Source organism: Manis javanica, chromosome 11 (genome assembly GCF_040802235.1).
Source record: "Manis javanica isolate MJ-LG chromosome 11, MJ_LKY, whole genome shotgun sequence".
In the NCBI taxonomy this organism is placed as follows: Eukaryota; Metazoa; Chordata; class Mammalia; order Pholidota; family Manidae; genus Manis; species Manis javanica.
Window position 1 is genome coordinate 21,663,518 of NC_133166.1, and position 13,057 is coordinate 21,676,574.

At 55.9% G+C, this 13,057-nt stretch overlaps 1 protein-coding gene across 1 annotated transcript in view; it reads right to left on the reverse strand.

Moving 5' to 3' along the window:
* Positions 1 to 13,057, reverse strand: part of ARHGEF17 (Rho guanine nucleotide exchange factor 17) — a 55,352-nt gene that overhangs the window by 14,600 nt on the left and 27,695 nt on the right. Inside the window, exon 2 of the mRNA XM_037026256.2 lies at positions 3,887 to 3,964. Within this exon, the coding sequence (XP_036882151.1) occupies positions 3,887 to 3,964 (78 nt within the window). The remainder of the gene's footprint in view (positions 1 to 3,886; positions 3,965 to 13,057) is intronic.

A 13,057-nucleotide genomic window follows, 5' to 3' on the forward strand; every position in this document is an offset into this window, starting at 1 on the left:
ACCGGGTAAATGGTGGGCAGACAAATTCCCTGTGTGGGTGAAGCTGACAATTTGGCGGAGGGAGGCAGAAAATAAACACCATGAATAATGTACGTTAGAAGGCAGTAAGTGCTGTGGGGGAAAGAGAGGGTCAGGAGCACTAGGACAAGGGGGCTCAGTCAGGGAAAGGCGGGGTTTGTTAGCTGGGAATCTGGGGATTGAACAATGACTCAAAGGGTGAGGCAGACACTGAGGATTGGGTGCAGCCTTAGTCCCTGGGTTCAAATCCCACCTCCTTCTGGCTGTTAACCTTGGTATTTAACAACTGGCCCGCAGGAATAAACCAGTGTAGGTGGTAGTGGTCACTGGGAGCGAACAGAGCTGTGGAGCCCACTTTCAGCTGGAAAACCACCTATACTTCAGGCAGTGTAGACCAGCGGGAGAGAGGGAGCAGACTGACAGGAATACAATTCCTGGTTCCGGGCCCTTGAACAAGCTGCCTACTGCTCTGTACCTCGTTTTTACCATCTGTGAAATGGGGGTTATAAGTGAGGTCTATATGAATTCACTTATGTAAAGTGCATGTAGTAAGCACTCAATGTCAGCTCTTAGTATGACCACTAGTTTGTGTCCCCCCAAAATCCATACGTTGAAACATAATCCCCATTTGCTGGCATTTGGAGGTGAAGCCTTTGGGAGGTGAGTAGATTATGCAGGTGGAGCCCTCATGAATGGGATTAGTGTCCTGACAAGAGAGGCCCCAGGGCACTCCCTCAGCCCCACCACCAAGGAGGACACAGCAAGAAGACAGCTGTCTATGAGCCAGGAAGTGGGTTCTCACTGGACACCAAATCTGCCAGCACCTTGATCTTGGACTTCCGAGCCTCCAAAGCTATGAGAAATAAATTCCTATTTGTGTAATTGACCCAGTCTATGGAATTTTTGTTACAGCAGCCCAAACAGACCAGGATACTACTTACTAGATGGTGGGCAGGTTTGCTTACCTCTCTGAGCCTCAACTTCCTCGTATGAGGAAGGGGATTATAATATCTACCCTGGAAGGTTAATACTAGGATCAAATGTGGTTTTATATGTATGTACTCACACACACAGGCCCACGTGCAGAATGCTAAATGATATATGCATCTCTCTTATAATCTGCATTCAAGGCAGGTACTATTATTACCCCCATTCTACAGATGAGAAACTGAGGCACAAACTGGTATATAACTTGCTCCAGGTCACTGGCTGGTCAAAAAATAGTGTCATGTTTGAATACCAGCAGCTGGCTCCAAAGCTGTGCTCTTGACCCCTGGGCCATAACTACAGTCCTCCCAGCACACTCGGGCTGCCCCGAATGACACTCCTTGGACTCAGCTGACACTCTCTGGCCCATCTCCACCCAACATGCTCAGTGTGGCTTCCTCAGAATCAGCTTTGTACCCGCAGGTCCTGCAAGCCTCCACACATGCAGTCCTTCCCCAGCTGGGAGATTCAGAGGTAGAAAGACACACCCAGACCCTGTCTGCCTCCTGTCTGTGAACGAGGCAGGGGTGGCCTCACCATCTTTTCTTTCTCATCATTGTTTTCCAGAAGAACAGTATGACTGGCTACATTTTGCAGACAAAACCATGGAGGCTGAGAGAAGTGAGGTGAGGAGGACAGCATCACCCAGCAGGAAGGCAAGTGCCTCACCTGAACTGCCTGACCCCAGCGCCTTTGCCTCCACCCAGGGGGCAACAGGAGCCCGGGATCCCCGCACATCCGGTTCTGCTCAGTAGCCAGGACCATCTCTTAAAGATGGAGCTCTCGCTGCGCCCCTCCTGTGACTCCCCTGTGCTCACAGTAAATGCCAGCTCCTTGCCCCACAGCCCCACCGTCTCCCTCTCTGTCCCCACCTGTCCCACCCTCCAGTCTCCCAGCCTCTCTCCCTCCATACTCTGTGTCTGCGAGGACTCCCCGCTGCCCCTGCTTACCTACCCACGCTTCAGGTCTCAGTTACACATCCCAACCTCAGAGCTCTCCCTGGTCCCTGACACGGGGGGAGGCCCCCATTCTGTGTTCTCATCTCTTTGTGCGTTTTTTAAAATATATAAAAGCAATGTATTTTTTTGTGGTAAAATAGCTATACAAAATTTGTCACTTTAATCATTTTTTAAGTGTTCAGCTCAGTATACTCACATTAAATACATCCACGCTGTTATGAAACCATCACGGCCATCCATCTCCAGAACATTTTCATCCTCCCAAACTGAAACTGTCCACCATTAAACACAAACTCCCCACTTCCCCAGCCCTGGCACCCACCTACTTTCTCTATGAATTTGGCTACTCTAGGTACCTCATGTAAGTGAGATCATACAACATTTATCCTCTTGTGACGGGCTCGTTTCATTTAGCAGAACATCTTCAAGGTTCATCCACATTGTGGCATATGTCAGAATGTCCTTCCTTTTTAAGGCTGATCAATGTTCTGTTGTTAAGTGTACACTCTTGGTGCACATTTGCATCGCCGTTTGTCCTCATGTTGGTCTGTCTGACTGGTTACAGCCAGTCTCTGCCACAGACTGTGAGCTCCAGGACACAGGACCCCATCACTCATGCTCACTGCTGAACCCCCCCAGAGAATATTGTCTGGCGTGCAGAAGGAGCTCGTTGCAGATTTGTGGAATGGATAAATGATTATTTTGGATGTTTCCAGGGCTCTGCCTTCTACTTTTTGCTCACTCCACCCAGGTGACTTGAGCAAACCCCTCCTGGCCTCACTTCAGCTCAGATCCATGCTTTCTATCCTGGGCCCCAGACCTGCAAGTGCATCTAGCGCCTGGGTGTTTCCAGGCCCACATATCTGAACCTGGGGGCACCACCTCACCCTACCATTTCCAGACAGGGCTCCTCTAGGGCCCCACCACCTACGCATCATCCTGGGATTTCCCACCTTGCCCCCATAGCCAACCGGTTACCATGTCTGGCTTGACCAGTCCACTTCCTAAATGCCTGTCCCCAGGCTCCCCTTCCCTACAGCCTCTGCCCTGGTCCTGGCCTCCTCTCACCTGCCTGACCTCAGTGGCCTTGGCCTCCTCTTCTGCTACCCACCTTCCCGGCAGTCGGACGGACTTCTAAAGCATGAGTCAGTCAGGCTACATACCACCCTCAATCACAGCCCTCCATTGACTCTCCAGGGCCCCTCCTCTTGGAATTCAAGGCCCTTCCTATGCGGCCCCTGCTGGCTCCCAGGTGTCACCACAGGACCGACCCCTTGTGCTTGGCACTGGCCACACAGAACTCCTAAAGGGCCCAGCCTCTCCTCACTTCTCCTCACCCTCTGCGCATGCTGACCTGCTGCTGAGACGCCAGGTCAGGAGGAAGGCAGCACCTCCTCCAGGGAAAATTCCCTGACACCGCACCTAACAGGTGCCCCCTCGGTGCTTTGAGAGGGCCCACATATATTCATCTATGTCCCCAATAGGACTGTGAGCTCCTGGGGCAGGGGCTTGTCTCTTATTCACCCCTGAATTTCCTGACCTGGAACAAGGCCTGGTACACAGCAGGTGCTCAGCATTTAATTTCAGTCAAAAAATATTTTCCCAGTCAATGAATAAAAGAGGGGGTGGTGCACCAGAGGGGATTCACAGACCTAAGCTCAGACCCAGGCTTCTAGGGGAGGAGGAAAGACAGCAGAAGGGAGCACCTGCCCGAGTGGCCCATCGGGCCTCATTATGGCCCCTGCACATTCTTCCCTGCTTCCTCCTCTGTGGCAGTCACATGGCAGGTTTCCTACGGTGGGGTGATGTGTCCTAGGGTCCTCTCCTCTCTGGTCAGGTCCCCTGTCCACAAATGCATTGTTCCTGCATATCTGAAAGCCTCCTAGACTCAGAACAGCTGCTGGGCCAGCTTCAAGCCTCACCTGCATCAGGGTGCGCAGCGACTCCACGTATGACTGCTCCGTGTCCAGCAGTGTCATGGTCACGTGCTTCCGCATATCCTGGGGGGGCAGAAGGCAGAGGGTGAGCAGTGCCTTGTTCCCCTCAGGCCCTGCAGGCACATGGGCCCAGAGGGCCTCTCCACACCTTCTTCCTGGCCTCCAAGACCTGCCCCCACCACCACCCAGGGCAGCTGGCTGTTACCCCAAAGCACCTTGGACCTCCACTCTCCCAGGTCTTTGCTCACATCTCCGACTGCAGGGAGCACTCCCCCCCTGCATCTTAATTACCACCTTCCCAGAGGCACCCCTTGCTCCTCTCCCACCCTCATGGCTGCTGGCAGATCTGGAAATCTGTTTATTTCTTGGATCCCCTGTTGTGCTCCTGAAAAGGACTCAAAAAATCCATAAACTCCCCCATTTGCAGAGGATTATGCCTCCAGGCCAACCCCCATTCCAGCTGCCAACTCTGAACATGCCACCTGGTTGGGCTTCATACCATCTCTGAGACCAACAACTGTTATCTCTTGCTATAGATGAAAAAGAGGTAGCCCAAGCGAAGTCAGGGCCAGGGTCATGTGTGGGGCAGTGGAAGGGTTTAGCCACTCTTCAGACAAGATGGATCCCAATTCTCAGTAAAAAAGGTTGACTGAGCTCTACTCCATGCCAGGCAATATTCTGAGCAGTATGTATTATTTCTTCCTTCTGCCTACCCTGTTGGGTAGATGTTATTATTCCTTGCATTTTCAGAATGGGGAAAAGGAGACTCCGGGCACTGATGCTTTCATCCTAAGGATTTGATGATCTCCATTATAGAGTCCTTAAGGGGGCTCGGCACCCACAGTCCCAGGGACAGGGTATGCATCCCTGCCAGGGCAGCCCCTATTCTGTGGGGAGGCTTTGCTGGAAGCAGCCTGAGGATGCCCATTCTGTGTCCCTCTCCCTGGGACTCAGCATGCCTACTGCCCCTTGCCACCAGTTCCTATGCCTCTAGTCCAATCCTCCTCCAGGCAGCCTTTCCAGATGGTACCAAGTCCAACAGCCTCCCCTCCTGGGCAGGGACTCTACTTCAGGTCTGCTCTACGCCCCTGCAGTGGTCCTGACCAAGGCTCTTACTCCTCTGGGCCTCACGTCTCTTATTCTCCCCTCTCCCTCTCAGGCCTCACCTTGGTCAGAGCACCTGCCTGCAGCCTGTCTCAGGCTCCACCACCAAGGGCTGCTGGTCTGAGTGCATGCTCTTTGCACAAGGAAATGTTAGAGTGGGTGTCCATGCCTGTGGCATCTTTCCAGTCCCTCCCCAGTGGGGCTGCTCTGGTCACTGTTGTGCCCAGGGTCTGTGTCTGCTGAGTGGACCTGAGCCCCAGGCCTGTGCAGCCTGCCAGATCCAGCCACTGCATACCCCTTGACTCATGGCATGCCCACCTCAGGTTCCCATCCCTCTGACCCAGGGACTCAGAAGTCAGGCCTGTCCTACAGTATGGCACACTCAGAAAAGTGGGCTCCTACACTAGCAACTCAGAGGGAAGGGAAGGGGAGAAGCCCTGTGTTCTGATGGGTGAGAAGGTGCAGGGCCCTGCCTCAGAGCCCCCAGCTATAGCCACTCTATCCTCAGTGATTCTGAGGCCTTCAGAAAACCAGGGCAGCTTCCAGTAGGATGTAGCACCAGCTGAGTCCACCCTAGGATGGGGAGCCCAGATGCCCCCGGGGACATCACAGCACTTCAGAGATATGGCCTCATTTCAGCCCCACTCACAGCCCTGACACAGTACTGACATCTCCACTTCACAGGCAAGGAAGTTAAGTCAGAGAGGTGACACCCAGCCACTGACCAGCAGAGTGGGGTCCAGTCACTTCGGCCACCTCACGCTGAGTCTTGGAGCCCGAGCACCTGCAGTTCTCGCTGAAAAGGACTGGCCACCTGCAGGCCACAGGGCCCCTGGCTCAGGCCTTGCCAGCTGTGTGACTTGGGTGGTCACTGAACCACCCCGGGTTTCTACATTTTCCGTTTTGAAATGGAATGAATAATACCTCCCTCGCAGTACTGTGAAAGCAGGGAGATGGGGAGCAGGCAGCTCTCTCTAGCTCTCTCTTTCTCTGGGTCTTCAGTGTCCATCCTTATTCTACCTCAGTGAGGCTGTTTGTCTTCGTCTGTCTCCCTCCTGGATAAGGAGCTCCCTGAGAGCTCAGCCCTGGCCAGCATGGCCACCCTCCCCCACCATTCCCCTGGCTCAGCCCTGCCAGGCCCAGCAGTGAGGGTCATGGGCAGGCAGGCCTCCTGAGGGAGGCAGGGGGGTGCTGGCCCTGACGGCACAGAGAGTGGGGTAACTCGTGCACGGAAGCTGACGCTGCAACACCGCCTTTCCCAGCCTCCTCTCTGTAAAAGCACAGTGGGCTGTCACTCAGCTGCCAGGTAAAGGCATGGAAATCAAGGCCTGCTCCCTGTCACTAAACTGAGTGGCCTACCGCACGTGCCCAGACACGGGTGCAAGCCTATGTGAGGGTGGCAAGGGCCAGGGGAAGCAGGAGATGCGCAATGCAGCTGTCAACCAGATCAACAGGCCCACCTGTTCTGGGCGGGACAGCCCTGTAGGCCCAACCTCCCCCCAGAGCTCCTCCCCCACCATCCCCAGACCTTCTGGGCACTGCCATGGCCAGGCAACTGATGAGGGGGAGGTGGGGACTGCAGGGACATAGCAGGAGGACAAAGGGAAGGCCTCTACCAATAGTATGATTGGGACATCATGACCCAAAGCCTGAGACCACAATACACACAGCAAGAAGACAGAGACACATGTATGCAGAAAGAAGCCATAAAGTCCAGATACCCTGCACAGAGAAAAAAAAAAAGGCAGCCAAGTCACCCAGCTGAGAACCAGGTTTTTCAGCCCAGAGACTCGAAGTGGTGGAGAGACAGACAACACAGCACACAGAGGAATACAGAAACACAGCCCCCACTGGAAGAGAGCGGAACAATCAGAGTCCAGGCCGACAGAGACACAAAGGCATGCATAGGGCCCCTGGAAGCCTGCTCCTCTGCTGCAGGTGAACCTACAGTGAGCCAGGAACGGGGAAACCACATTGCCACCATGGCGTGACATCTCCAAGGCCCAGTAGACCCAATGGCAGGGAGAGGATGACATGCAGAGGAGCACAACTGGCTGCTTCCCACCCCCCAACACATATATACACCTGGGGCTGCCTCAGGCCTGAGAGGGAGGCTGGAAAACCTCCCCTTCCTGAGCAGTGGACCTATGATACCCTCTGCCTCCATGCTGACCCACATCACAGGGCCCTACTGCCACCCCACCCGGTTGTACCTGTGCTTCTAGGCCTTGCCAAGGCCTTGGGTCTCAGGGTGCAGACCTACCACCCCAGCTGAGCCTGCCAGCCCTTCTGCCATCCCAAGGTTGCATCCTGGGGACACCAAATCTCAGGGGCCTGACAGCCATACCACCCCTGCCAGGACCCCTCACACGCCCTCAACTTCCCTGCCCCCATCACTGGGCACTGAGCCCCCAGACTCACGGCCAGGCAACTGATGTGCCTAACCCGATTCCCGCTCCTGCCCCACAGCATCTGCTCATGCCTGCCCCCACCTGGAGTCATCTGAGTTCTAGGCCTGGGCCCAGGTCCCTGGCTGCCCCTCCCCTTCGTACCTGGGCCTCCCCAGGCTCCTCCACATCGGTGTTCCCGGTGGGCTCCCCGGAGGCAGCAGCGGGGCCCAGATCGCGCATGTCTTCCAGCGCGATGGTGAACTGGGCCAGGGTCTTCACCATCTGCAGCATGCGGCCGGCCCGCCGCCAGAGCGGGGGGCGCCGGGGCGGCGGCGGGTGGCAGACACCCCCCTCCCACCGTCGCTCCTCCGGGGACTCAGCCCAGCCGCGGCGGTGGTCGCGGTGCCGGTTCGAGCGTGGATCTGATCGCGACCGGCCGGCCGGCGGCGGCGCTCTAACCTCCTGAGCCCAGCGAGCACGCCCCGCGAGCCCGGCGCGCGGCGCCGCTGGCGGGGGAGGGGAGGGGAATCCCCGCCCTCTGCGCGCAGCCCCGTCTCCCCCAGCCCGCAAGGGGAGGCCAGGCCTTCCCCAGCCTTCCCCCACGCAGCGGCGTCCGCTCGCGGCCCCATCCCGCTCCGAGGACACACCGGCACACACTCATGCACAAAGGCCAGCACACTCGGCGACACTTTTTGCCCACACCTGTACCCAGAAGGCACACACAGGGGCATGAGCCTACTTATTACGCGTACATGGAAACTCGTCCTTGAACCTTGATTCGTATACACGCGTGGGTCAGAGGCAAGTGCACACACATCAACACAGTCCCATACAGACCCGAACCCGGACACAGGTGAACCCGACCCAGGACTGCACACAGTGGTGATAAGTACCTCCGTGTGCACACCACGGTAACCAGGCACACACACATTAACGGATGTGCACACACACACACCCCTGTACACTGACCGTCCTCTGGCCCAGGGCGGAGCACTGGGGCCTGATGAAGGGGGCCTACCAGGGAGAGGGCCCACTCCTGAGTCACTCCTACTGCCACCCCACTGGGTCAGCCTGTGCCCTGTACTTGGGACAGTCCTCGAGAGTTCCAGTCCTCGCCCTCTCCACACCACCACCTCGCCTCCATGGAGAGGGGCTCAGGTTTTACACACCCTACCACTACCACCACCAGGCAGGATCCTCAGGACCTGTTCCTTAAATCGCAGGTGATGCCAGAACCCATTCCAGGACCCATTCAATCAGGAGGCTCCCACCCCCCACCAAGGGGCCCCTCTGCTATGCCTCAGCTCTGGCTGACTTCCTGCTCCCCTGATGTACTGAGGGCTCCCACACTCACCAAACAACCAACTGACTCCTCCTCACACAACGGCCTTCCCCTGGGTTTCCTGCGCGGTGGAGGCCTCCTGACCCCCACACCCAAGCCAGTCCCATCTGTCCGCCCCTTCATCCCCCTTGCTTGATATGCCCTAGCCACTTCTGCTTTTAACTCCTACAACAGCCCAGGCTCTCTCCTGCCTCAGGGCCTTGGCCCAAGCCTTTTTCCTCTCCTAGGGGTGCCTTTTTTTTCCCTTTAAGACCAGTCTTAGTGCAAATGTCACCTCATCAGAGAAGTCCTCCCTGATCCTCAGACTAGGTCAGGTGCACCTGACCTGGTGGCACTTGGGAGCTCCGTGTCCTCAAAGATTGAGTTTTTCTCAGCCAGGCATCATAGCTTGTAATTACACATTCAAACAATTGTTGACTGATGCCCATCTCCTGCCAGGAGACCAGGTTCCCTGAGGGTAAGGTCCATGTGCCATTTGTAAGCCACAGCACTCTGCACACAGATGCTGCCTAATAAACAAGCCCCCGATCACTCTTCTCCCTCCTCCCTGCACACTGAGCAGGCACCACCAAGAGGTAAACCAGTGGCGCAACTCCCTGTTCACAAGCCTTCCCTGGCATCCCCAAGGCACAGGGTCAACCTCTCCTGCTGTCTCTTGCAGCCTCCTAGCCTGCTCTGACCCCTACCCGCAGCCCCACATTCAGCCCTCGACCAGCAGAGTCCACACCCACACCCTGTCCAAGGGAATGATTCCTCATGCTCTCCTGAGAGGGCAGGACACAGGCCCAGTAGCACTGGCCTCCTCAGAGTCCAGAACATCCAAAATTAAAATGTTAACTCCCCCGACGGACAGCCCCCAAGTAGCCAACAATGAACACAGGCATGGAGAGTTCCAGAGAGCAGCCAGGGAAACCCCTTGCGACCCCACTGGCGGCACCTCGCAGATGAGTGAGCCCACCCAGACAGGAGGCGGGACGCTCCCAGAGGCTGCCCTGATTCCTGGTAGGTGCTTGCTACCTGTACCTCCTGGGACTGTTTAAGAAAATGCACATTTTCTGCTCACCCCACACCACCCCCCTGATGTGACCAGATCTGTGTGCTGGCAGCACAGGGCCTCCAAGGCTTAGAGCCAACCCGGCCACGGTGGAAGTCAAGAGTCCTCCAGAAGGGCCCTAAACCCTCTTCTGCCTCCAGTTTAGACCAAGAAATCCAGCTGGTCTGCCTCTTACCCTCCCAGTGGGATGGCCTGTGGGCTTCCCTGGGGGCGGGGCCTGCTCCTCCTCCTCTCAGGGCTGGGCATGTAGGGGAGGGTTTGAAACAGACAGGTTGACTGAGTGATGGTTTGAGCAAGAAGGATGGACATACCTGATGGTCCAGTCCAAACAGGTCTCAAAGAATCCCACACTAGCATGAGGGCTGGTGGTCTGAGGGCCCTACCCACAGACCATTGATTGATCACTATAGCTACTTAACCCACATTTAGTTTTCTCTCAGAACTCTTTTCCCCCACCTAGCCCTCTCTCCACCTATATGACCTGGGGCCTCACTCATTTCGTATGCGTGGTTGGGAGGCAGTGCACAGCTTGGCCTATTAGTGAGGTGCATAGGTTCCCTCACTCACTCCAGCAGGACGTGGCCCTGCAGAGATGAATCTGCCTGGCAGTGTCTAGGAGCTCCAGACAGCACATAGGGCTCAGCAGAGGGGGGCCACCTCTGCCAGGGGTGGGAATGGGTGGTGGTATTGAGGGAGGACTTTCTGGAGGAGGCAGGGTTTGAACAAGGTCCTGAGGTGGAGACCCAGAGGTATGTGGGTACCCAGGAGGAGAGTTCACCTGAGGTGCCAGCCCTGGAGAATGGGGTGGGGCTTGGTGCTGAAGACACTGCCTGCTTGTGTGGCTTCATTAGGGATGGCTAAGAGATCCAAGCCCGTTGCCACAACAACAGAGGGGCTGGTAGGGGTGGGGAGATGGAAAGAAGCAGGGAGAAGGAAAGGAGCACACAGCTACTGAATCAGGGTCTCCGGGGATTGCCCCACGACAGGACAGGCATTGGAGCCCCTCAGGCTGAGGGCAGCCGGGGACAGGCTGGGCGCCCCTGTGTGGGGGTGGTTCTCCAGATGTGCCTCTGATCTCCCGTTTCAGCATGGATTTCTCTTTTCCTTTCGGATAGCTGCAGTTGTTTGGAGGGAGTCTGGCCCAGAATAGTTTCTGTAAGTGTACAGGGTGGTTGGTAGAGGCCTACCTCGCTCTCCTCTTCATAGCCCACACACCACAACACACACACCATGCTCTCTCCCCACCACACAGCTCCCTGACCCCGCCCTCCTCAGGGGAAGGCGAGAGGCAGGGAGGGGAAAAGAGCCCCTCCACAGGGCCACCCGCCCACTCCAGGAGGGGCAGGCTGGGCACCCCAGCTAGGTGGGACCACACTCCGGCCAGCCCTGGGGAACAGCTAACCCTTCCTGCCGCCCCCAGTGTGCTGACAGCTTCCACCTGAGGGAAGCCTACACCTCGCTTGCCTGCCTCGGCACATGCTCCCACTCAGCCCCTCCAAAGCCTCCTGCCAGTTGGGGCACCAGGGATGAGAAAGGACATATGGATGAACAAACAATGAGTAATAACCGACTAAATGAAAGGGTCAAAGGATGGAGTGATGACAGATGAATAAATGGGTGGATGAACAGAACAATGAATCAGTGACAAATGAGCACATGAATGGATGCACAGATTCATCATGCAATGGATGAGTAGTTGAATTTTACTTAAGTCATCTGTTAATTGGTTCAATAAATATTGAGCGTCTACTTATTACCAAGCACTGTGCTTGGGATTTAAAGGTAAGAAAAGAAGTCTATGCCCTCACGGGCACCACGAATTAGGTGGGCAGCCAGGAAGTGAGAAAGAAATGGCATGTGCAGGGCCGGTTCTGGGACAGCAGGTCTTGCAGGCTCCTGTGGGGGGGAGGAAGGGCCTCCAGCCTCTCACATCTGCACAGCTCTATGTAAGTATTTGCCAGGAGAGGGTCTGGACTGCAGAGCTGCCCAAACCAGACTGGAAACCCCGTAATTTCAGAATCCTCACCATCACTAACACTGTCTGAGTATGCTTCAGGTGCCAGCTCCCCACCCTGCTTTCCAAGCCCTGGCTCTGTTAGTCCCTGCAGCAGCCCTACATCAAGGGGTCTGTTACTGTTACTCTCACATTTTACAAACAAGTAAACTGAGGCTCAGGGAGGTCACCTAACTGGTAAGGGGTGGAGCCCAATAGGCTGCTGCCAGTGCCATCCTCTTAAATCCCCACCTCCCCTGGCAGGTGAGCCTTCCGCCTCTCTTCAGCCTTGTGTGCTCAGCTTGGCCTCCCTCTGTCGTCCCTGGCACACTGGGTGCCTGAGTTCCTTTTCTCCAGCCTCATTTGTACCCGATAGTGACAGAACAGGCTCTCCTGACCTGGGACAGTTTTGGAGGAAAACAAAATGCCATCCACAGGCAATGTTGGATCAAGGAGCACCCTCTTCCCTAAGAACTGAGCCCTGGTTAATGGCCCAGACAGACTGTCTGATGGTCCTGACCCCACCGATGTCCAAGGGCATGGAGTCAGTGCTGGACATTCCTGACATAATGGGCAGTCCGTTTACTGATGGCTGCTGCCCCCTCAGGTCCTCACATCCATCTAGGAGACGGAAGTTCAAAAGAGGACTTCTTGGTATAGAGATTACAAGTCAGACAGCTTGGGCTCACATTCTGGCTCTGCCACTTACTGGTGATGTGACCATGAGCAAGACACTTCCCTTCTTGGGGCCTCAGTCTCTCTTCTTCCTATTCTCCATCCCTTGTCCCTGCCTTTCCAGGTCACGGTCTGTTCCCTGCAGACCCTCCCTTCCCAAAGGAGGAACCTCTGAAGGCTCTACAGAGTTCCCAGGCCTCACACACAGCTGCAAGGGCACTGTCCAAGAAGCCACAGGGGTCCCTCGGGACCTGCTGCTCCGGGTGGGCCCCTGAATTCTGGGGAATGTGCTTTGGGAACGGGAAGGAGATCAAGGGCCTAAGGAGCCTTGGCTGCTTCCTGCCACGGTGCCACTGCCCTGCTTAGGTGGGACTGTGTGGCCCTGGGAGTGGGACCATGTGTGTCATGACATGTGTCCCACCTGTGTGGGCTCATCCACATGTCTGTGTGTGCTGCTGTCAGTAGCTCTGGCCATGTGACTGCACAGCCCATCTGCGGGTGACGGTCCACATGGTTCTGTGGCAGAGGGGGAAAATGAAGGGCTTCAATAATAATAAAAAATAGCAATAGCTATTATTTACTGAGCACCCTCTATGTG